The sequence below is a fragment of the Lutra lutra genome, chromosome 7 (assembly GCF_902655055.1).
Source record: "Lutra lutra chromosome 7, mLutLut1.2, whole genome shotgun sequence".
In the NCBI taxonomy this organism is placed as follows: domain Eukaryota; kingdom Metazoa; phylum Chordata; class Mammalia; order Carnivora; family Mustelidae; genus Lutra; species Lutra lutra.
The window spans coordinates 5,276,327-5,300,836 of record NC_062284.1 but is presented as its reverse complement, the minus strand read 5'-3'; the positions used below and the strand labels follow the sequence as shown (position 1 = coordinate 5,300,836).

The window sequence follows — 24,510 nt, the reverse complement described above, 5'->3', positions numbered from 1 at the left end:
TTTTGGTAGAGGGCCTATAACCAAGGGGTTTGGGATTTGATCTAATGGGAAACCCTGAAGAGTTTTAAATTGGGGAGTATCCAATTTGCATTAGAAAGAATACTTAAGGGACGCCTGGGTGGCTCAGTTGGTTAAGCAGCTGCCTTCGGCTCAGGTCATGATCCCGGCGTCCTGGGATCGAGTCCCACATCGGGCTCCTTGCTTGGCAGGGAGCCTGCTTCTCCCTCTGCCTCTGCCTGCCACTCTGCCTGTGCTCACTCTCGCTTCTCTCTCTATGTCAAATAAATAAATAAAATCTTTAAAAAAAGAAAAGAAAAGAAAAGAAAGAATACTTAAGGGCGCCTGGGTGGCTCAGTTGGTTAAGCATTTGCCTTCAGCTCAGGTCATGATCCCAGGACCCTGGGATCGAGCCCCTTTTGGGGCTCCTTGCTCAAAAGGGAGCCTGCCTCTCCCTCTTTGCCCGGCTCATGCTCTCTCTCTCTCTCAAATAAAGAAATATAATCTTAAAAAAAAGAAAAGAAAAGAAAAAATACTGAAGATGTAATGGATGGGTGTAAAGGAAGGAAGAACAACCAGAGAGTCCATTTAAGAGGTTGCTGTGTGGTGGCAAATTCAGGCAAGAATTGGTGATGGTTCAGGTCCCAGAATAGTGCCTGGAACCCAAAATATTTGGGCAAAAAAAATGAGAAAAGTGGTAGTCCTGGAAGGCAAGGGACTCCAAAGCATTTCAAGAAGAGAGTAACAATATATGCTGAAGAAACATGAATCAAAGAATGTCCACGTCTTTTTTAAAGGAGGGAGGTTTTAGTTTTTTGTTTTTTTGTTTGTTTAAGATTTTATTTATTTGAGAGAAAGAGAATGAGAGAGATAGAGCACGAGATGGGGAAGGTCAGAGGGAGAAGAAGCCTCACTGCTGAGTAGGGAGCCTGAGGCAGGATACCATCCTACAACTCCAGAATCACGACCTGAGCTGAAAACACTCGCTTAACCAACTGAGTCACTCAGGCGCCCAAGAAGGGAGTTTCTAAAACGTCCTCTAGATTTAGGCACACGGGATAGTCTAGAATGACAGGTTGGACTGAGTTCGGTGGAGGTGGCCATCAGAAGTCAGAGTGTAGGGACACGCATAGGAGGAGCGGTGAAGGAGCTCTGTGATGAGGCCCTTTTGTTACTCAGCACAGCAGGGTGCGCGCTGTTCGCCGCTGTCCCTGCCCAGCGCGGACGCGCTTCAACACAGGTCACTAAAACACTGAAGGCAGGCGAATAGGTACTTGTCCCGAAGGCAGACTTGGCCAAATTCCGGACTCGCCCCCCGGGTTCGAGATAGGATAGGATGAGACGTATGTGAAGCGGCGAGAAAGCGGAAGGGCTACAAGTCCCAGCTGATGCCCCAGACAGCGGCCGCAGATCTGCAGCGGGGACCGCTGAGCCACCACCGCCAGCCCCCAGGGTGGCCTCGGCCCGCGTCCGAGTGGGTGTGGTCCCGGGGAAGCCCCGCCCCCAGAACGCTTCTCCAATGGGGGCCGCCCTCGTGTCCATGGCGACGGCGGCGGCGGCGGCTGCAGGCTTGCTGTAGGAGGCGCCGCCGCCGCCGGGACCTCTGAGCTAGGAGCGAACCCCGGAACGGGGGGGGGGGCGGGCTCCCCCTCGCGATCGGCGGGGACAGCCAGTCCTGTGGAACAAGGAGGCGGTCCCGGACGCCCAGCGACGCCCGGGAAGGAGCAGGAGCCGGGCGAAGGGTGGACATGAGCGACCACCTGAGTCCAGTCTCGGACCGCTAGGGGCGGACCCAGCAGCCCCCACCCTCTCCTCGGAATCTCGGGTGGGCAGTGTCCGCCAGGGGCTCCTCCTCCGCCAGCAGAGCCCAAGGGGTCTTAGCCGTCAAGTGCCAGGGTGTACACATGGAGAAACTGAATCATGGGGACAGGGAAAGGGCCGGCTTAGGCGACCTTTGGTTTTCAGCTCCATTTTAAAATCGAAGGTCCCCCAAGAGCCCAGCCATCCCCTCCTTCCCATTCAGGAATTAAAAAGTCATGGTCATGGTCCCTGCCAGCTCTGTCCAGCTTCTACGTGCACCCCAGCATGTGGTATGGAGGGGTGATCTTGGATAATCAGGACTTGTCGGGGAAGCCAACATTTCACAGGCATTCCCCTGTCCCCATTACCTACGTGGAAACCATCCCCTTCTGCAATGGGATTGTTCTGTAGGGGCAGCAACGTTCCCCTGTAACACCATGAAGGAGATCCTTTGCGTGGACTCCCGCAGGCCTTCCTGGACCTGGAGGAAGGAAGCTCGGACACATATTTCACTCTCACCCCTCTCCCCTCAGAACCTAAGAGGATGGAGCCAAATACCTGTAAGACCAGCGAATCGGAGGAAGACTACGTTGAGGAAGAGGAATCCGAGGAGGAGTGTGTTCAAGAAGCTACCCTCCCTTCTGACTCTCCTCAGCAGGAACTCTCAAAGGCTGACTATAAGGAATTTGGGGATGGAGTGTCCTTATCTATTGTAGCCAAGAAAATCCCAAAGAAAATCATAGCCCCAGCAGACTCAGATGACTTAGAAGTCGGGAGGAGAAAGAGAAGGCGGAAACGCAGGTAACAGACAGGTGCCTGGGTCCCCTCACTGGCCTGGCTGCAGAAGAGAGTCACCCCTTGGCCTCCCTTCAGCAGTTGTGGAGGGAGGCGGGGGTCTTCCCTTTCATCTGCAAAAGAGGACAGGCAGTACAGGAACATCGTTAACCTTTTGGTACTACAAAAACACAAAATTCAGAACCTTTTGAGCTGGCTTGGTTTTAATTTTCAGCCCATTTCTATCATCCTGGTCTTCAAGTGGCTTTTAGAGACAATGAATTGCATTGTAGATGTGTTGGGTACCTGGAAGCCCTGGGTCTGTCCTTTATCCCACTCTGCCTGATTTCTACTATTCCTCCCTTCCAGACCCCTGGCCATCAACTTGACCAACTGCAAGTATGAGAGCGGTAAGCACCCAGCTGGCTCACACACCACTGTCCATAGGAGGGCACCTGCAGCTTTCGCTCTCGGGATGGTCCCCAGTCAGGCTCCCAGCCCCTGCATCTTGTTCCGCTGGCCTATAGCCAGTACTGAGCTACTAGCAGCTGAGACATCACTGTTCTAGTGGTAGCGGAAATCCCGCTGTTATCCAGCAAGAAAAAGCGACTGAAGGTCACCATTGCTCTCCCCTTCCCAGATTTTACCATAATTGACATGAGAACAGGTCAATATGGTTGTGGTCCCCTCCCCCAAGGAAGCCCTTGAGGGGGCTTGAGGAATTAAAAGAAAAAAATCAACAGCTAGGTCAGCTATCTTTTCATCTCCTCCTGTGTCCACTGCCATCTGGGCCAGGGGCCACCCTGTGTGGGAGGTGCCAGTGTGACCCCTCTGGAGGGTCGGCTCTGCAGGTCAGAAACCACCCCAATTGAGAGAGAGAAGACTCAGAGGAGCAGAGAGCCAGGCTCTAGTTTTCTCTGTCACGGATTCTGGAAGGGCCCTGACAGCCTCATGAACTTGGAATTGTCACATGGTAATTAAGCTGTAGCACTGGAGGTAAGAGCCACCGCCGTCTTCAACCCACTCTGTGGTCAAGTCTGTTCCTTATCGGACCTAGCTACAATCCCCAGGCTTGCTGCCAGTGTCCCGGCTGGCACCACTGACCTTCCTCTCTCCACAGTGCGTCGGGCAGCCCAAATGTGTGGCCTGAAGGAGGTGGGGGAGGACGAGGAATGGACTGTGTACTGGACAGACTGCTCTGTCTCACTGGAACGAGTCATGGACATGAAGAGGTTTCAGGTACAACCTCTGGACCCGAGCCTAAAAGGGGCCATGGTCCCTGAATGAGTCCTCTCCCCATTCTGCTCGGGCAGCTGCGGCTGCCACCCTCTATGGCTGTCTCCCTGGGCAGAGTGGGAAAGGCCATGGCCAGGGCTTCTGCTCCCCTGGAAAAATTCTCCTCTTGGGTTTCTGGAACTTCTATTATAGGAAGGAAGGATCTGTTGGGCACTATTTGCCTGGAGGCATCCGTGCCCACCTGGCGCCCTTGAGGGCAGGTGAGCCCACCTAAGGGGAAGGCAGCTTCAGTGCTCACAGCCGGGCGGGCAGAGTGATCGGCTTCTAAGCAGCTTATCCGAGCATCGGCATCTGCTGAGAGTCAGTGCGGGCCCCCGCAGGGTAGCAAGGAAGTCAGGAAAGATGCGTCCCCCAAAAGATTATAGCCTCTTCGTGGCATTGTTGTTATCCTCTAATTGGGTCTTTTTTTTTTTTAAGATTTTATTTTTTTTAAAGATTTTATTTATTTATCTGACAGAGAGAGAGATCACAAGTAGTCAGAGAGACAGGCAGAGAGAGGGGAGAAGCAGGCTCCCCGCTGAGCAGAGAGCCCGATGCAGGGCTATATCCCAGGACCCTGAGCTCATGACCTGAGCCGAAGGCAGAGGCCCAATCCACCAAGCCACCCAGGCACCCCTTAAGATTTTATTTTTAGGGGTGCCTGGGTGGCTCAGTGGGTTAAAGCCTCTGCCTTCGGCTCAGGTCATGATCCCAGGTTCCTGGGATCGAGCCCCGCATCGGGCTCTCTGCTCAGCAGGGAGCCTGCTTCCTCCTCTCTCTCTCTCTCTGCTTCTCTGTGATCTCCGTCTGTCAAATAAATAAATAAAATCTTAAAAAAAAAAAAAGATTTTATACTCAACATGGGGCTTGAACTCAGAACCCAGAGAGCAAGAGTCACACACTCCACCGACTAAGCCGGACCTCTAATGGGGTCTTTGTGGTGGTTAGCAACTCCAGAATTTAGAAAAGTCTGCAGGCTTAGTTTGAGGGGAAGCCAGGAAGGGAGTGGAGGAGATTGTAACTGGTCCTACAAGTCACGGGAGAAGAGCCCGAGAGAGAGAGAGAGAGAGAGAGAGAGAGAGAGAACTGGAAGTGCTTGAGGAGCCCCAAAGAAGGGTCAAGCAAGAAGCAGTTGGAAGATGAGCAAAACAACATGAACAACATTCCTTGGGGGTATTAAGTGCTTTTACACTCTTCCCTCATTAAATCCTCAAAACCAACCCTGAGTGGCAGACACCCTTTTGTTAAGAGGACACCAAGGCTCAGAAACACGAAGTTCCTGCAGCGGATGCGTGGTAAAGCCAGTGAGACAGCCCAGAACCGACTGGAGATGCTGCCTCCTGGCTCTGGGGTTCCAGCAGGTGCCCTGGCAATGCCAGATCCTGGGGGCGCCGTGGCAGGGCATTCCTGGGACTGTGCAGCTTTCTTTGATCTTTTGGAAAAAGGTTTCTCATTTGCTTGTGCTCCCATGCACCAATTCTTATAGGACGCATCTCCAGTGCTCTGGGGGATGTTATAAGGCAGCTAGAAAGCCCAGAGTCCTGGTGAATCCTTCTTGCTGCCCCTCATTTCCCAACCTCAGTGTGGGCTTGTGTTTTGGGAGAGGCCAAGGAGGAGGTTCTCACTTCCTTTAGGGAACCTTCCTTTTCTCCCTTAGGGTATTGGGTACAGGGATTACCCCCACTGTGACATTTTTTTTTTTAAGGTTTTATTTATTTGAGAGCAAGAGAGCACACAAGCAGCGGGGAGGAGCAGGGGGAGAGGGAGAATCAGGTTCCCTGCTGAGTGGGGAGCCTGACACAGGGCTCAATCCCAGGACCCGAGATTATGATGTGAGCTGAAGGCAGATGCTTAACTAACCTAGACACTGAGGTGCACCCCACCACACTTAAGAGAGAGAAAGAGAGAGAGTGCGTGCATGTGCTTGTGGGTAGGGGTGAGGAGCAGAGGGAGAGTGAAAGAATCTTAAGCAGCCTCCACACCCAGCACGGAGCCCAATGAGGGGCTCAATCTCAGGACCCTAAGATCATGACCCGAGCTAAAATCAAGTCAGACACCTAACTGACTGAGCCACCCAGGCACCTTGTCCACTGTGACTTCTATCTTGACCTTCCCAGTCCTCCCGGCATGCCCAAGGCCCCAGGGACCGCTGCTTGCTTGGCTGGCGGGGGTCATTAACCAACTGACTCTGTTTCAGAAAATCAATCACTTCCCTGGCATGACCGAAATCTGCCGCAAAGATCTGCTGGCTCGGAACCTGAACCGCATGCAGAAACTCTATCCTACGGAGTACAACATCTTCCCCCGCACCTGGTGTCTCCCTGCAGAGTGAGTGACACCCCCCGCCACTGCCCAGGCTCATGTCCTCGAGTAGGAAAGGTTTCACCATCTCAGTTCCCTCCAGACTCTGACCTTGTGACCTAGAAAGTCTCAAGGGATGAGAGTTTCAGCTGGTCTAAGAAAAGAAGGTCTGAGACAGACGCTCCAGGAAGAGCGTGGACGGGAGCAGAGCTCCATGGGGCCTGGCTCAGCTGTGATGCACAGATCCCTTCTTTTTTTTTTTTTTTTTTTAAGATTTTATTTATTTATTTGACAGACAGAGATCACAAGCAGGCAGAGAGGCAGGCAGAGAGAGAGAGGAGGAAGCAGGCTCCCCGCTGGGCAGAGAGCCCAATGGGCTCGATCCCAGATACCTGGGACCATGACCTGAGCCAAAGGCAGAGGCTTTAACCCACTGAGCCACCCAGGCGCCCCACACAGAACCCTTCTGACCAGCCTCTCTCTGCACATAGCTTTGGGGACTTCCAGTCCTATGGCCGTCAGCGAAAAACCCGCACCTATATCTGCAAACCGGACAGCGGTTGCCAGGGACGGGGCATCTTCATCACCCGAAACCCCCGGGAGATCAAGCCGGGAGAGCATATGATCTGCCAGCAATACATCTCCAAGGTGAAGGGTGCCTCGGGACCCCTGGGGCCCTCCCCGAGCCCTGGGGTGCCTCATCTCTCCCAGTGCCATTAGCTCCTACCCTTCCTGCTGCTTCCGCTCACCTCGGAGGCAGCCCAGAGTCATGCTTCAGAGCAAGCCTTTCTGGGTCTGAATCTGAGTTTTCCCACTTCTTAAATGTGTGATCTTGGGCCATTTCTTACTCTTTCTGTGCCTTAGTTTCTTCATCTGTTGAATGGGAGTGATAACAGTAACTATTTTATGCTTCATACTGTTATTATGAAAATTAAATGAGGTATTCTGATTTGAAACACTTACAACAGTGCATGGGATAGAACGAGCACTTCAAAGATTTTTCTTCCCCCGTGGGTGTGCGTGCTTTCAGCCCTTCCTCATCGATGGCTTCAAGTTTGATATGCGGATCTATGTCCTGATCACGTCCTGTGACCCTCTTCGGATCTTCATGTATGAGGAGGGCCTGGCCCGCTTTGCCACTATGCCCTACGTGGAGCCCAGCCACAGCAACCTGGTAAGGGGCCAGCTGGCAGCCCCGGGGGGGCAGGGCGGCGCCCTCCTCTCATGAGCGCTGAGGTTCCATGGAGAAACCAAGTAGAGAGGCTTGTCATTGTCACCCGTGAACCCTGGCACCTGGCTGGGAGGAGAGCATCTGGGGGGTGGTGAGTGCTACGAGGTCCTTCCTGGAGGAGCCTGGCCTACCCCTTTCCCCAGGAGCTTACCGGACAGTTCGTAGGTGAAGACAGAGGGGAGATGAGCTGTCCTGGGGAGGGATGGGTGATCAAAAGGCAATAAAGGGCTAGAGACAGGGTGCTGGAGGGAAGCAGTCTGAGCCACGGGGCCGCTCTCTTCCCAGGATGACGTCTGCATGCACCTGACCAATTACGCTATCAACAAACACAATGAGAATTTTGTCCGGGATGATGCTATGGGCAGTAAGAGGTACTCCCTACTCTGATGGCTCTTCAGCTTATGGTCTCAGCAGCCCAAAAACTGAGCCGGCTCTTGGGAGGCCAAATGCTCAGGAAAACCATCTTTACAGACCCCTGTCCTGTGCCTGACCTCTAAGTGCAGTCCCACCCCCCACCCTGATCAGTAAGCCCCGCTCCACACTCCCATGCAGGCACCCGGAAGTAGGGGTAGTGGTAGGGACCATCCTGCCTGCGGCCCAGACCCACTGGTGTAGAAATGGGTGGTCCTCTGAGCACTGGGCCTCGCAGGAAGCTGTCCACACTCAACGCCTGGCTGCGAGAACACGGCTACGACCCCGGAGAGTTGTGGGGGGACATCGAGGACATCATCATCAAAACCATCATCTCAGCCCATTCTGTTCTTCGCCACAACTACCGAACCTGTTTTCCCCAATATCTGAGTGGAGGTACATGTGCCTGTTTTGAGATCCTTGGTTTTGACATCTTGCTGGACCACAGGCTGAAGCCCTGGCTGCTGGAGGTGAGGAATGTCTTTTGGGCTTTGCAGAACCAAGGTCCAGAGGCCGCCCTGAACAGGATGCCTGGCACATACATGCACTCAGTTGGTGGAAGAGAGAATGGGGGACGTGGTGGCACTGGGGTGGGGATGTAGATCTCTCCGCTTTTGACCCAATGAGTCAAATCTGAGTGGTCTCTGGCCACTGGTCCAGGATTTGAATCCCAAGTGTTCCTCATATAATCTTTGTCTTTTGGGACACTGTATCTATAGAATCAGGCTGTCTGGGTATCAGAGGGATCTCCGAGGCACAGTTCTGTGGCCTTGGGAGTCAGAAACACCCGCCTCCTTGGCTGAGGCCTCTGCAGCGGGAGATGTCTTGACTATACCCTCAGTCAGGTCTCCAGGAGACCACGCCTGCTTGGGTGATCTGGGAACGGGGTGGATAAGGACTCCTCCTGGCAGGTAAACCACTCTCCAAGCTTCACCACTGACTCCCGCCTTGATCGAGAAGTGAAGGATGCACTTCTCTGCGATGCCATGACCCTTGTCAACCTCCGAGGCTGTGACAAAAGGAAGGTGATGGAGGAGGACAAGCGGCGAGTCAAGGAGCGGCTTTTCCAGTACCATCAGCAGCCACGGGAAGCGAGGTGCTCCAGGTGTCTGAGCTATCTTGTTACCACTGGCCTGGGCGTACGAGTGCTTCTTTAGGTGGGGAAGGTGGTCTAGGGCTGATAGGCTACAAAGAATAACTCTTTTCTGCAGAGATAATATGTTACATATCACAGACAATATGTTCAAAATTCAAAAGATACTGTGAATAATCTCTTAATTCTTCTCCAGCTACGGTATGCCCCCAGACGAGCCAATCTCTGTTCCTTGGGTCACATGTATACTTGGATAAATATTTAATGCATACAGGGAGCCTGGGTGGCTCAGTGGGTTAAGCCGCTGCCTCGGCTCAGGTCATGATCTCAGGGTCCTGGGATCGAGTCCCACATCGGGCTCTCTGCTCAGCAGGGAGCCTGCTTCCCTCTCTCTCTCTCTCTGCCTGCCTCTCTGTCTACTTGTGATCTCTCTCTGTCAAATAAAAAAAAAATAAAAAAAAATAAAGTATCTTAATATCTTTAAAAAAATATATTTAATGCATACATACCTACACACACACACACACACACACACACACACACACACACACACACACACTGTTCTCCTCCCTTTACCCAGACAATAATGTAACTTTCACATTCTCTGTCCCATGCGTAGCAGTGTCATTTGAAGCTATTTCCAGTTAGCACATAAGGGACCTTTATGTGGTCTGATGAGCTGTTTGTTCTTGCTTTTTTTCTTTTTTTTAAACAAAGGTCCTCTAGAAAGTTTATAATGAAACAGAAAACAGTCTAGTCATTCCATAATAAGGGATTGTTGAAATCAGTCTTTTTCACCCACTGTTGCTTTCATTATAAGATGGGTTATAAACATGGCGATTTGTTGCTGATACTAAATTATAATGTTAATAATACATACAAATGAGGGGCGCCTGGGTGGCTCAGTGGGTTAAAGCCTCTGCCTTCAGCTCAGGTCATGATCTCAGGGTCCTGGGATCGAGCCCTGCATCAGGCTCTCTGCTCAGCAGAAAGCCTGCTTCCCTCTGTCTCTCTCTCTCTGCCTGCCTCGATGCCTACTTGTGATCTCTGTCTGTCAAATAAATAAATAAAATCTTTAAAAAAATAATACATACGAATGAATTGGAGTAGGTTTAGAATTATTCCCATAACAACATCACTCTTCACCACCTGCTTCGCAATAGGCCGGGCCGGTGTGTATTTGATCTGTCATGATATCCTGAGGGCCTGGAACACGTAGGCACTCAAATGTGTGAACAGAGGGAAGTAGAACTATAAATACAGTGGGTATTCCCACAGTGGGACATGACTGTAGGAATTGTGTCCTTCAGTGGGGAAAAGGGCTGAAAACTACTGGACTTTTTTTTTTTAATATTTTATTTATTTATTTGACAGAGATAGATCACAAGTAGGCAGAGAGGCAGGCAGAGAGAGAGAGGGAGAAGCAGGCTCCCTGCTGAGCAGAGAGCCCAATGTGGGGCTCGATCCCAGGACCCTGAGATCATGACCTGAGCCGAAGGCAGAGGCTTAACCTTCTGAGCCATCCAGGCGCCCCTGGACTTTTTTTTTTTTTAAGATTTTATTTATTTGACAGACAGAGATCACAAGTAGGCAGAGAGACAGGCAGAGAGAGAGGGGGAAGCAGGTTCCCTGCCGAGCAGAGAGCCCAATGCGGGGCTCGATCCCAAGACCCTGGGATCACGACCTGAGCCGAAGACAGAGGCTTAACCCACTGAGCCACCCAGGTGCCCCAACTACTGGACTTATTAAGCAAACATACAGCAGGGCCTGGCCAGCTCAGTGGGTGGAGTGTGTGACTCTTGTTCTCAGGGTTATGAGTTCGAGCCTCAGGTTGGGTGTAGAAATTACTTAAAAATAAAATCTTGGGTGCCTGGGGGGCTCAGTCAGTTAAGCATCTGCCTTCGGCTCAGGTCATGATCCCAGAGCCCAGAATCGAGCCCCACATCAGGCTCCCTGCTCGTTGGGAAGCCTGCTTCTCCCACTCCCCCTAACTGTGTTCCTGCTCTTACTATCCCTCTGTCAAATAAATAAAATAAAAATAAACAAACAAAATCTTTAAAAAAAAATGGGGAACAAAAGTACAATCATAGAGTCACTTGAATACTAGGCAGCTATTAAAAAATGTTGCTGTATGATCCCATTTTTGTCTGAAAGAAGAAAGGAAGGGAGGATTAAAGAAAGAGCAAGGTAGTTAGGAGCAAAGCTAGGATTCAGACTTGGGGGTCCTGTCCGAGTCCATGCCCATAACCAGAATGCTAATTGCACAGTAAGATTATGGGATGTTTGGTCTTTTTGTGCTTCTGCATTTTCTGTAATTAACATAGATTATAATCAGAAACCCCAAAAGATGGTGATAACTTGGGAGTGCTAGCATATGAAGAGACCCCTTTGCACTTAAGGTGAAAACCAGATTTCTGGGGCACCCGGGTGGCTCAGTCATTAAGCGTCTGCCTTCAGCTCCGGTCATGATCCTAGCATCCTGGGATTGAGCCCCGCATCGGGCTCCCTGCTCAGCGGGGAGTCTGCTTCTCCCTCTCCCACTTCCGATGCTTGTGTTCCCTCTTTCACTGTGTCTCTCTCTGTCAAATAAAATCTTCAAAGAAAGAAAGAAAGAGAAAGAGGGAGGAAGGAAGGAAGGAAGGAAGGAAGGAAGGAAGGAAGGAAACAAACCAGATTTCTGGAAGTCAAGCCTCTGTTTTCATGGCTACACACAGGTGGCATTAGCCAGATGGCCTTGGCAGCTTTCCCTACGTGGGCCATGGACAGAAAGGCCGTGAAGCTAGCAGGAGATCCTCAAAGCTTTGGCTAGCCTTCCTTCCCCCACTGCACATTCTCACAGTCCTCCTGACTCACTCTGAGCCTGGTTTCCGTAGGCGAGAACAAATTGAGTCATCCCATGCCGCAGTACTGGACCAGGAACGCTATGAGGATTCCCACCTCGGGGGATACCGGAGGATCTACCCTGGGCCCGACACGGAGAAGTACGCACCTTTCTTCAAGCACAATGGCTCCCTCTTCCAGGAGACTGCTGCTTCCAAGGCCAGAGAGGAGTGTGCCAGGTACTTTGCCTTGCATTCTCCTCTGTCCACTTGAGCGGAGCTTATCCTGAAGCTGAATTGTGCCCCAGCAGGGCAGAGAGGAAGCCGGACACTTGAGCAAAGAGGAATGGGGTCTTATGTCCTATCAGACTCTTAGTGACTCCGTTTCCCTTTAGTAGGCTTCCCGTCTTCCTCCTCATTCTACTCCTGTCCCCCCCTCCACCACTCTCCCATACCCTGTCTCCCTCACCCTGCTTCTCCCCAGTACACTTTCTCCAGTGTCTGAAGCTGCTGTGTCTTGTCAGGCAGCAACTGGAAGAGATCCGCCTTAAGCAGGAACAGCAGGAGAACTCAGGCAGTAAGAGGCGAAAGGAAAACAGGGACCAGAACCAGGGTGAATCAGCAGGGGAGAAGAGCCGATCCAGGGCCGGGCTCCGGGGACTTTCCACCCACTTGGCTTACAGGAACCGGACCCGGGAGAAAGAGGTGTCAGGGGTTTGGTAGCTCTTGCCTTTCTGCAGGAGATGGGTTGGGACTCCTAGAGAAGGGAATCTTTGCTGTCCTCTCCTCCTCTTGTATAAGGGAGTGAGGAGTTCCTAATGAGTACATTGGATTTGACCTGGTGGACCAGGAGGTGAGCGAATGGATAGCAAAGGGCACCTTCCACTAGGGTCAGGGAAGGGAACGGGGCGGGGGGAGTGGAGTGGGCAGGAGTCCCCCAGCCATGATGGAGTGGGTCTCCCCCTTGGAGATCTTGAACTCATCTCTCACGTACTTTACAGCTGCTGCCCGCACGCCTGGATACCATGCATCCTCAAGAGATTGTGGAAGAGGAGGAGCTCGAGCGCATGAAGGCCCTGCTCCAGAGGGAGAACCTCATCCGAAGCCTGGGTATTGTAGAGCAGCTCACCCGTATGCTGCACCCCAGCCGCCAGGGCCAGAAAAAACTTCATGAGTACCTGGTGAGGGTCCCTACGCAGCCTCTCACAGAACACGGGAAAACGGGCTGCAGCAGCACACAGTGGTGGTCACAGCACAGGCGGCTAATGTGATGGTATCTGGCGCGCAGCCCGGGAGAGCAGAGTATGCTGGGTGTTGGGAAAGGGTCTCTTGGTTCCTTCTGCATTTGTTCCCCGGCTCCCTTGTTTGTGGCAATGACGTCTGGCCCAGTGCAGCTCCCACCCTTCTCCTCAGAAACCTGTTCTCTATGTTCCAGTCTTGCAATAACCCCAAACTCATGACTGACAAAGAACAAGGCCACCACCCTTGGTGGCTTCTGTGTAATCTCTCCCTAGCACTGCCAGTACCACGGCTCTAACGGGCGATAAGTAAACAGACTTGGGCCAACAGAACAGCTGCCGCATTCACTATTCCCTGGGCTAGTAGCAAGCCTACTGAGTCCTCAGTTTTGGCTGGGCCCCAAAGGAGTTAACGGGTTAAATAGTGGCCACAGTCTAGAAGAGATGTTTCAGTCACCCATCTGCTCACACCATTCCATCCAGCCTCAAAAGAAATGTAAGGGGCTGCTCTTCTCCTCTAGCCTAGATGCCACCAGGACGGGCTGTGCAGTCAGAAACTGCAATCTGTGAGTCTGGTCCCATTGGTCCTCCTGAGAAGGGCCGCAAAAGAGCAGGGCTCTCCTCATTTCCTGCATCCAGTCCGGGCCCACGAATTGGTCCCCAGGATCTTAGGGCCACTGCCAACCATGAATGCTGCCATTCCACATCATTCCTGGTGCCACCTACAGCCCAAGAACTTCAACTGGATAGGAGATCCAGCAGCCATCGGCCCCTGTTCATTGTCAATGAAGACATCTGGAAGGCGCTATTTTTCCAGTGCCAGAGTCAGGCTCACTAGTCGTAAGTATACAATACCAGCTTTGGTCACTCTGACTTGGGTAAATTCCCAGTAGCAAACATTACAGCTGGGATGTTCCCAAAATATAACATGGCACTTCCACCAGTGTGGGAGTGGGACAGGTAGTGGATCCTGGTAGAAATGGCAGAAGTACAGCCCAGCACTCAACAAACCTAACAGGAAAACCGACAAGTAAACACACAATTACAATGCAGCGTGGTATAGATACTGGAGGGGAGCATGGGATGCCATTCCTCTGTGTTGGTAACAGGGCAACAGGTGGTAAAGAGGTGAGGAATCTCCTGTGAATACCAACTCAGGGGACCCATGTTTCCACTGCAGAAGGCCAAGCCAACAGAAGGCTAGAAGCCATAAACAGAGCCCTGGCAGGATCAGTGTCATCCACTTTAACCCCAAAGCAAGGCTATCTTCTGCAGCCAGAAAGAGTGGAAAGTGCCTCATGGACTGATTGTGCCTGCCCTCCGCGGTAGACTCTGAACACAAAGCACCCAAAGCCCGTGATCTCACTCTCTGCCCTGCCTCTGCACCCCTGATGCTGCAGACCACTGCCCTCCTTGACCTCAGCCACAACCGGTTAACGCAGGATGCAAGCCCAGCACTCGATCTCTCCTGGAGAGGCCCCTTAGGTTTCCAAAGGGGCGGAGGGCCTTCAATCTTTGCTAAATGAAAGACTGCCACCAAGCTTCAGTTTGAAAAGCCCTGGCCAGGAACCCTGTTTGCATAAGGCAAAACACAAAGACATCGAGAATTCCTCAATACCCTAAGATTATTTTCAGATCCGTAAAGACTAAAAGATGAAGAGGAGATAGGGTCGGCCACGTACTCATCCCCGCCCTTCAAACCTTAGCCTGGATTTATAGCTAGGTGATGGGTCTGAACCCCGGGTGCGGCCCGGGGCTGGAAGTCATCCTGGCGACAAGAAGCCCCTTTCCCAGAGGAGCCGTGTGCCCAAGGCAGGGATCTGTGGCCATCAGAGGACCGCCGAGGGGACGCCTTTAACGCCGTCGTGGCGGAGACAGGCCGGCCTGGGCAGCCCTTGGGGTGGAGGGGCAGCTCTTGGCAAATGAATCCGTCTTTTTATTAAAGTTTATGGCGTTTTGCAGGAGCGTCCTCTACGTCATTCTGGCCCTTGCATCTCAGGCTCAATACTCTCCACATTCACAACGGGGAACGGTGGGCAGCGCACGGGCTCAAGCCCGTCTCCCCGTCCTCCGCCGGAAGCGGGGGAGACTCGCGACCATCCCTGCTTCCGGCCCGCCCTTCCACTCCCGACCCCGCCCCTAGACTTCCGGTACTGCGCGTTTCCGGCTGCTGAAGACGTTGTTGTTGTTGTCGACATGGCGGTTCCTCTGAGCGTCTTGCTGGGCGTGCGTGTCCGTGCTGCTGTCGCTCGCTGTGGGTTCGCGACCCGGGGGGTGGCAGACCCCGGCATTCTCGGCCGCGAGCCGGACCCCGATTCCGACTGGGAGCCGGAGGAGCGGGAGCTGCAGGAGGTGGAGAGGTACCCGCTCCTTCCTGGGTCCTCAGCCTGAAGCGGGGCTTCGCGCCCCTGCGCTCCAGGCCGCGCCCGCTAGGAGCCGGGCGTGGTGCCGCCGCATCCGCCGCAGCTCTTGTTTCTTACCCGTTGGCAGGGGCGCAGGGGCGGGCGTGCGGCTCCTTTGGGACCACAGCTTTCTTCACCAGTGACGCATTTCATCACCCGTTTAGAAAGTTCGGCGTGCTTACGGGCTGTGTTAGGTATTAGATTTCTGGGGAGGTGTATGGAGCAGGTCTGAGCCAACACACATGGCCTGGTTGCCCTTGCAAACAAAGAGAAGAGGGCTGGGTTCTTTGTGATGTAGTCCGAGGCTCTTCAGCCACCCATTTTGCTCCCACGCATGGCTTCTGCCATTGGTTCTCTCCCCCAGCACCCTGAGACGGCAGAAAAAAGCCGCCCGGTTCCAGAAAATTCGGAGGCAGATGGAGGCTCCGGGTGCTCCGCCCAGGACCCTGACGTGGAAAGCCATGGAACAGATCCGGTAAGACTCGCTGTAGTTGGGATCAGCTGTGACGAGAAGTGATGAATACGGGGGCCTCGAACGTTATTGTTGTATTTTACTTTTTTGATTTAAGATTTCTCAATGACAGAATAGTATAACGAATTTCCCTAAGCTCGTCATCTAAATTTACCAGTCCTTAACATTAGTACACAGTTCCTTTTTGCTGACATTTTAAAAGCGTAGGCTAGAAGACATCACATCATTTAACCTCAGAATCGTAGATCTAGACGTTTCTAAGTCAGGGATGGGGGCTTCCCTGGTTACGTGGGTTTTTCTGAAGAGAAAATCTGAATCTTAAAAGTCATAAAGCTCTTTTTTTTTTTTTTAAGATTTTATTTGTTTATTTGACAGAGAGAGATCACAAGTAGACAGAGGCAGGCAGAGAAAGAGAGAGAGAGGGAAGCAGGCTCCCTGCTGAGCAGAGAGCCCGACGCGGGACTCGATCCCAGGACCCTGAGATTTGACCTGAGCCGAAGGCAGTGGCTTAACCCACTGAGCCACCCAGGCGCCCCATAAAGCTCTTTTTTAAAATGTTATGTTTGTTTTGAATAGACGGGACATTACATAAGGCTCAAAATTAGAACAGTGTAATGTGGTCTGTACATTGAAAAATTTTTTTTTTTAAGATTTTATTTATTTATTTGACAGAAAGATCACAAGTAGGCAGAGGCAGGCAGAGAGAGAGGGGGAAGCAGGCTCTCTGCTGAGCAGAGAGCCAGATTCGGGGCTCCATCCCAGGACCCTTGCTTGGATCATGACCTGAGCAGAAGGCAGAGGCTTAACCCACTGAGCCACCCAGGCGCCCCTACATTGAAAAGTTTTAATCCTGGGATGCCTCCCAGGGTCCTGGGGTCCAACCCCACATCGGGCTCCTTGCCCAGCAAGGAGCCTGCTTCTCCCCCGCCTGCCATTCCCCCTGCTTGTGCTTGCTCGCTCTCTCCCCCTCCTCGTTCTGTGTGTCAAATAAATAAATACAATCTTAAAAAACAGGTTTAATATCAGCCACTCTCCCGTGGAACTATTTTTGTTTCTTTTTCCAGGGGTCCTTATGCAGATAGGAGTATGAATATAGATTTTTGTATTCATTTCCTTAATCACAAACAGAATACTGTAAATATTGTTCTACACTTTTCCTTTTGAACATATTTCTTTTCTTTTTCTTTTTTCCAAATAATCTGTACACCCAATGCAGGGCTCAAACTCATAACCCCAGGGTCAGGAGTAGCATGCACGACTGATTGAGCCAGGCAGGAACCCTTTTTCAGATATTTCATAGACCTTTCCACTTAAGGACAGAAAGCTCTTTTTTGGAGAAATCCTAGTAAATCATACCCTTTTTTTTTTTTTTTATTAAAGATTTTACTTACTTATTTGGCAAAGAGAGAGAGATCACAAGTAGGCAGAGAGGCAGAGAGACGAGGAAGCAGGCTCCCTGCTGAGCAGAGAGCCTGATGCGGGGCTCGATCCCAGGACCCTGGGATAATGACCTGAGCTTAAGGCAGAGGCTTTAACCCACTGAGCCACCCAGGAACACCCCCCCCCCCCGCTTTTTTTTTTAATAAAGTAATCTCTATGCCCAGTCTGGGGCTCAAAAGCATGACCCTGAGATCAGGAGTTGCATGCTTTACTGACTAAGCCAGCCAGGAGCCCTAGTAATTCATAATTTAGTTAACTGGTCTTTCATGATGTGTATGTGGGTTGTTTGCACTGACTTGCTGTCACAAATCGTGCTCTTCTGAATATACACAGCATTCACATACCTGGCAGGTACATTTGTTGTGTACATTCCCCGAAGTAGAGTTGATAGGTACAAGGGCAAGTGGGTTTGTGTTTTGATGAATATTGCCAAGTAGGCTTCCATAAGTTCTCTGTCCTTTTTCATTCCTGTTAGAATGACTCTGAAGGTGACACTTGGAAGAAAGTGGATTTTGTAGAGCAAGGAGAATTTGTGGGCCTGTAGCACCTCTCATGTCATCCTCCTCTCCCCTCTTGAATAGCAGCTTTTCCGTATCTTCCTGTAACCTCCTTTTCTGTGGTTAACAGCTGTCCTTTTACTTTATTTTTTTTTATTTCTTTTTAAAGATTTTATTTATTTGACAGAGATCACAAGTAGGCAGAGAGGTAGAGAGAGGGGGAAGCAGGCTCCCTGCCGAGCAGAGAGCCTGATGTGGGGCTCAATCCCAGGACCCTGAGATCATGACCTTAGCCGAAGGCAGAGGCTTTAATCCACTGAGCCACCCAGGCGCCCCTAAGATTTTATTTTTAAGTAGTCTCTTACCAAGTGTGGGGATTCAACTGGCAACCCAACTGAGCCACCCAGGTGCCCCTATCCTTTTACTTTAACGAAAAAACTGACCATTAGTTAAGATCCCTTTAGAGCTTCTTGGACTTCCTCTTTATTTCCAGTTCTCAGTGTTTACAAACTGGGGGGAATGGTGGCCCTTTACTTGTCTGGGACCAATGCTTCTGCACTAGGTCATAGTTGTACCTAATTCCTCAGAGACCTCCATCTGTCAGCTTCAGGTTCTCCCTCATCATTTTGTTCCCAAGCTCACTCTCGCTGGGTACCTGTCCTTGTTTGGTCACAACAGTGAAACCATTGTGCGCAAATCTTATCAGTGACTTCCTCACTGCTAGGGATTCCTGACGCTCTGGTCTCTTGCCTCCTATTCCTGCAGCATTTGCTCTTGCAGTGTATTTTCTTGAACTTCTCGTCTCCTTGATCTCAGGGTACTACTCACTTCTATTTCTAGGGCTGCTTTTCTCACTTTCCTTCTGGGTTTCCCTCATTCCTCCTGTATCGTAAATACTGCTGTGTTTTAGAAACGTGTCCTTGGTCATTTTATCTCCGCCTACTTCAATCACGTGGTTTCAGCCACCCCTGCTCTTCACTGACGACTTCCGAATCTGTTGTCTCCAGTCCGTGGTTTCCTTCTAACCTGTATATATTCAACCATGCCCTAGACTGTATCTCTTTGGACATCACACATGTTTTTCAAACTCAACATAATAAAATAGCGAACTCAGAGTAACAAAATTTATCATTGTTCCCTGTTGACTTCATTTTGTTCCTGCTTTCACTCTACTCCTGAATGGTCCCGCCAGTCACTCAAGCTGCAAGCCTGAATCTCTGCCTACCTCTACCCCCGATATTTAGTCCTTACCAAGTTCTACCATTTGGCCTTCTATAACAGTTCTCAGCTCTCTTCCTTTTTCTGGTTTCTTTGCAACTGCCACAGTTCAGACTGCCTGGATTTCCAGGACAGGGATTTTTCCGGCTTTAGTCCTACCACTGAAAACTACCCCTGGATTGACCTTCAAAATGAAAAGCTCCTTGTGGCATTCATTCCACTGCTTAAAATGCTTCCTGTACCTGCACACGGTTTGACTTAGCTTGTGTGTCCCAAATTTCAGTTCTGCCATTTTTTAATAAACCCACTTAAAAAAAAAAATCCTTCCTTGGTTCACTGTTGCTTTGGGTTAAACGCCATAAGCGTGACATGATCTTGTTCCTGTCTTCACTGTTAGACGGTTAACAATGGTGATGGGCTGCTCTGCATTTTACATGCTGCTCTCTCTGTCATCAGGACCTTCTCTCTCCTCTTCCCCTCTGCCAGCTTAGTCCTCTTCGTCCTTTCAGACCAGCTGTAGGTGGACTTCTGAAGCAATTCCCAAGCCACCACAGGTGTTGTGATAGCCTGTCCCTGTTCTCCCAGGCACTCTGACAGCATCTTCCACTAGAATTTATCATCGTGGTGTTGCATGTGTTAGTACGCGTCTCCACCACCAGACTGTATGTTCTTTGAAGGGAAGGACAGTCTTCATGCAGCCCCAGGATCTGCCTGGGGCCTGGTGCACAGTAGGAGTTTAGTTGAGGGAAATAAAGTGACTTAGTGGTGGGGTGTTGGTGTCGGCACATAGGAATGGAACACAGCCGTTCAGTGGCACAAGATAGAGGCCATGTTTGCTGTTTTTCTGAGCCCTTCTTTTTCACATAGATATCACTAGTATTGTTAGTTAGCTACTTTGATAGTGGACTGCTTCACAACTTGAAAAAATCTGCTGCTTTTTCTCATAGGTATTTACATAAAGAATTTGCAGAGTCCTGGTCAGTTCCTAGATTAGCTGAAGGCTTTGGTGTCAGCACTGATGTGATCCGAAGGGTTTTAAAAAGCAAGTTTGTACCCACATTGGAGCAGAAGCTGAAGCAGGATCAAAAAGTCCTTAAGAAAGCTGGACTTGCGCACTCACTCCGGCAGCTCCCCGGCTCTGGGGACACCTTGAAGTCGCTGTCTGCGAGTCACTCTGGATCAGGCTCTTCGCTGATGCCAAGGGGTGAATCCTCATTCAGAGGCTTGGGTCACAGCACAGCTTTGCACCTGATAGACTCAAACACTCACGGTACAAATACACCACGGAGACAGAAGGGAGGGAATCAAGGAATCCAGGTCCCGGAGGAGGAACGCTCCGTGCCTGTTGCAGCAGCCCTAGGTCATCAGCGAGAGCTGCAGAAGTCCTCCACCAGCCACGGCGCGGGCAAGAGAGGACCTGATGGTTATGGATTGCCAGGCGACATGCCGGGAGATCTGAAGGCAGAGGAGCCGGGTGAGCAGAACTTTAGCAGCAAAGTTGTCCAGAGGGGGCGAGAGTTCTTCGATAGCAACGGGAACTTCCTGTACAGAATCTGAGCTGGAGCATGGCTTGTGGAGGTGCCAAGTGAAACACAGCTGGGCCAGTATATCTGGAGCCGCCTGGACTTCTGTGTGTGGAGTATCCACCTTGGGATAGTAGGAAATGATGAGCCTGGAAGGTGGGAGGAAAGAGCCGGTCAGATTGAATCTGATGAAAGGTAGTGAACTTCACAGGGCAGATGTATACAGCAGGTAAGGGTTAATGACTGCTGGGTACATTCTGGTGTCCTGGAGCACTGCTCCTGGTCTGACGCGCATGGATCCGCAGTGCTCACCCTTCTTGCTGGGGCTCTGTGTGTTGAAACCAGCCCCTGTTGCGGGTGTTGTTAGTCCTCTCTGATACTTGGAATATGTGTTTGGAGAAAACTGCAACGTTTGCCTTCTGACCTCACTTCTTGAATAAGGAACACTGATAGTTCGGGAACTTCGGGAACTGTTTAGTCCATTGTTTTCATTATATGCAAAAATAAAGTAAAATGCAGCTTTTGTGTTGATTGGTGCTCTCTGGGGTGAGAGGGTTTACCTGTGAATCTGGAGAGGGAGGGAGGGAAAGAGGCAAAGGGTCCCTTGCCCTTAAACACTGGGAGAGAGATGGAGCCTGAGGAGTTCCCAAGAAAGGGCCCTGTGCTTCACCCTTAGTCATGGGCTTTGACAGCCAAAAATGGGGACATTAGTCCTTCACTGATCACCTCGTGTAAAGCAGCTCTTCGTTCCTTCAGTTGCTGGGGCTTTGAAAGAGATTGAGTATGGGGATTGACACCCCCCCCCCCCAAAAAAAAAAGCAGGCAAAGGCTTTATGGCCTTAAGCATAATCTCTGGCTACTTTTAAAAGCTTGAATAGCATCTAATTTTGCTGTTGTCATCAGATTTTTCCAAGGGAGCTGAGATGTGGGTGAGAACAGGTAATAAGCCCCTGAGTTTATTGATTTTTTTTTTTTAAAGATTTTATTTATTTGACAGAGAGAGAGAGATCACAAGTAGGCAGAGAGGCAGGCAGAGAGAGAGGGGAGGAAGCAGGCTCCCCGCTGAGCAGAGAGCCCGATGTGGGGCTCGATCCCAGGACCCTGAGATCATGACCTGAGCCAAAGGCAGAGGCTTTAACCCACTGAGCCACCCAGGCGCCCCGAGTTTACTGATTTTTGAAGAGATACTTCATTATAACTAGAAACTGACAATCAGTAGACAGACAGAATGAGACACATGCAAGCAACGGAAGAGTCCAAGGACAGTGTTCAGCCATGCCTCATTTTAACAAGTCACTGGTAAAAAACTGGTTATTCAGAATTTAAATATATGCTGGATGTTTAATGAAAATAATTGATTTTCTAAACCTGTCATTGAGTGTTCGTGAATCTCATTGCTATCTCAAATGTCACTAGTATTGATTACAGTATCATTGATTACTGTTAACTTGGGCATTGGATGAATGGCAAGGCTCTGTCCCATGCCAGACAAAGGTAAGAGAATCCAGGTGCTGGTCATACAGCAGTAGGCAGGGTGCCTGGGTGGCTCAGTTGGTTAAGCCACTGCCTTCAGTTCAGGTCACGATCCCGGAGTCCCGGGATGGAGTCCGCATCAGGCTCCCAGCTCCGCAAGGAATCTGCTCTCTCTGACCTTCTCCCCTTTCATGCTCTTTCCCTCCCTAATAAATAAATAAAATTTTAAGAAATTATAGCAGTGGGGAGATAAGGCTCTGTTCTCCCTGCTTTGTCACTATCACGACTCAGTTTTTTTATGATTTAAAAAGTATGGTGGTAACTTGTCATTAGAACCTTTTGGTCATTTTAAGAGGTGGAAGATGCTACTTGACTAATTTTTAACTCCTGCAAATCATTTGACTACGCCCTTTCCCCAGTGGGCTGTGGAAAATTAGAAGCTGTTAAAAAGCTTTGATAGGTTTTCCATTTACCTCATCCCCTACCATCCTACTGCATACCAAGCTTAAATCTTTTTTCCATTCTTGCAAATGCCAATCTAAGGTTTTGCGCCTACTGGTTCTTTGTCTCCAGATTTTCACATGGTAGATTCCATGTCCTTCAAGCCTCAGATCAAATGTTACTTTCTTAGTTAAGCCTTCCTTAATCACCCAGTCTAAAGCAACTCCTTTCACATTCTGTGACCACACCGTGTTTAATATGCCTCGACATTGAAATAGATTACTACTGTAGTGTCCGTCATCACCCACCTTGCGCACGGGGGCAGGAGACCTCTTTTGTGTTCATTGCTGTAGTTTCAGCTCCCAACATAGATTCCAATTTTGGTTGAGTAAAGGAATGTTTGGAGAAGCTTACCAGTCAGTCCAGAATGGCAGAAAGCCCTGCCTTTTCCCTTTGCCAGACTACCCATCCAGACTTCAGCCAAGACCTAAGCTTTCTCCAAGTTGAATTGTTCCTACTTTATTCCTTTTTATTTATTTGACAGAGAGACACAGTGAGAGGGAACACAAGCAAGGGAAGTGGGAGAGGGAGAAGCAGGGTCCCCGCTGAGCAGCGAGCCTGATGGTCCCAGGACTCTGGGATCATGACCTGAGCCAAAAGCAGACGCTTAATAACTGAGCCACCTAAGCAACCTACTTTATTCCTTTTTAAAGATTTTTATTTATTTGAGGGGCGCCTGGGTAGCTCAGTGGATTAAAGCCTCTGCCTTCGGCTCAGGTGATGATCCCAGGGTTCTGGGATAGAGCCCCACATCAAGCTCTCTGCTCGGCAGGGAGCCTGCTTCCCTTCCTCTCTCTCAGCCTGCCTCTCTGCCTACTTGTGTTCTCTGTCAAATAAATAAAATCTTTAAAAAAAATAAAGCGAATCCTATATGCTTCATATTATTTCATCTGTAATACTTATATATCTGAAAGAGATGACTCCCTCTTATTTTCTTTAAGTTTACTAATTTTTTAAGTAATTACACACAATGTAGGGATCAAACAGGATCCTGAGATCAAGAGTTACATGCTTGGGGCACCTGGGTGGTTCAGTGGGTTAAAGCCTCTGCCTTCAGCTCTGGTCATGATCTCAGGGTCCTGGGATCGAGCCCCACATTGGGCTCTCTGCTCAGCAGGGAGCCTGCTTCCCTTCCTCTCTGCCTGCCTCTCTGCCTACTCGTGATCTCTGTCAAATAAATAAATAGAATCTTAAAAAAAAAAAAAAAGTTACATGCTTTTCTGACTGAGCCAGCCAGGCACCCCAAACTCCTTTTTCTTTTTTTTAAAGATTTTATTTATTTTTTAGAGTGCGAGTGTGTGAGAGAGTGGGGGGAGGAGCAGAGGAGGGACAAGCAGACTCCATGCGAGCAGAACCTGGCATGGGGCTCATTTCCACAACAGCAAGACCATGACCTAAGCCAAAATCAAGAGTCAGATGACCCACTGACTGAACCATCCCAGTGCCCCCCAAACTCTTTTTAACATAGATCATAAGCCATGACTATACCTTAAAAGTTTTAGTAATTATTAGCAGCTAATATCCTGATAGTTACTCTCTTACTGTTTCATAAATTAATTTTGTGGTTGATTTCTTGGAATTAGGATCCAAACAAGGTCCACACATTGCAACATTGCATGATGTAGCTACGTCTTAGAAGTGTCTAAAATTCCAAAGTCGTTTCCCTTTCTACGTTACTCCCCCCCCCTTTTTTTTTTTTTAAGATTTTATTTATTTGACAGATCACAAGCAGGCAGAGAGGCAGGCAGAGAGAGAGGGAAGCAGGCTCCCCGCTGAGCAGAGAACCTGATGCGGGGTTCGATCCCAGGACCCTGGGATCGTGACCTGAGCCGAAGGAGGCTTTAACCCACTGAGCCACCCGGGTGCCCGTATTCCCCTATTTTACAGGTTTTCTGACCCATACATTTCCTGTATTCTTAAAATATATTTATTTATCTATTTATTGAGAGACAGCGAATGCGAGAGGGTGGAGGGGCAGAGGGAGAGAGAATCTTAATTAAGCAGACTCCATGGCCGGCATGGAGCCAGATGTGACCACGCTGTGA

General features: G+C 50.2%; 2 protein-coding genes and 1 long non-coding RNA gene across 3 annotated transcripts; 2 read left to right on the top strand and 1 right to left on the bottom strand.

Annotated features, from left to right (window-relative positions):
- The first annotated feature begins 1,535 nt into the window (after nucleotides 1-1,535).
- On the top strand, nucleotides 1,536-15,031 carry TTLL13 (tubulin tyrosine ligase like 13). The gene is given in 16 exon segments (XM_047739317.1): nucleotides 1,536-1,822; nucleotides 2,331-2,598; nucleotides 2,941-2,981; nucleotides 3,692-3,810; nucleotides 6,044-6,174; nucleotides 6,639-6,795; nucleotides 7,178-7,321; nucleotides 7,664-7,749; nucleotides 8,028-8,259; nucleotides 8,701-8,885; nucleotides 11,756-11,941; nucleotides 12,226-12,406; nucleotides 12,703-12,882; nucleotides 13,461-13,779; nucleotides 14,120-14,248; nucleotides 14,251-15,031. Coding segments are annotated over 15 exon segments (2,562 nt in total). The 5' UTR covers nucleotides 1,536-1,822; nucleotides 2,331-2,341; the 3' UTR covers nucleotides 14,466-15,031.
- On the bottom strand, nucleotides 8,777-13,181 carry LOC125105675 (uncharacterized). The gene is made up of 3 exons (XR_007128983.1): nucleotides 12,880-13,181; nucleotides 11,872-12,127; nucleotides 8,777-8,994 (listed from the first exon to the last, which is right to left on the bottom strand). It is a non-coding gene; the product is annotated as an uncharacterized LOC125105675 (long non-coding RNA).
- A 68-nt stretch (nucleotides 15,032-15,099) lies between the features above and the next one.
- NGRN (neugrin, neurite outgrowth associated) lies at nucleotides 15,100-21,014 on the top strand. Its single transcript, XM_047739327.1, has 3 exons — nucleotides 15,100-15,299; nucleotides 15,706-15,816; nucleotides 19,916-21,014. The coding sequence occupies exons 1-3, from the start codon at nucleotides 15,136-15,138 to the stop codon at nucleotides 20,523-20,525; spliced, it is 885 nt and encodes a 294-aa protein (XP_047595283.1). The 5' UTR covers nucleotides 15,100-15,135; the 3' UTR covers nucleotides 20,526-21,014.
- The last annotated feature ends 3,496 nt before the right edge of the window (nucleotides 21,015-24,510 follow it).

Excerpts from the sequence above, each read along its gene's own strand:
- NGRN (XM_047739327.1), top strand. The coding sequence starts at position 15,136 with ATGGCGGTTCCTCTGAGCGTCTTGCTGGGCGTGCGTGTCCGTGCTGCT. Across the intron at positions 15,300-15,705 it reads GAGCTGCAGGAGGTGGAGAG|CACCCTGAGACGGCAGAAAA; the intron begins GTACCCGCTCCT and ends TCTCTCCCCCAG. Across the intron at positions 15,817-19,915 it reads AAAGCCATGGAACAGATCCG|GTATTTACATAAAGAATTTG; the intron begins GTAAGACTCGCT and ends TTTTTCTCATAG.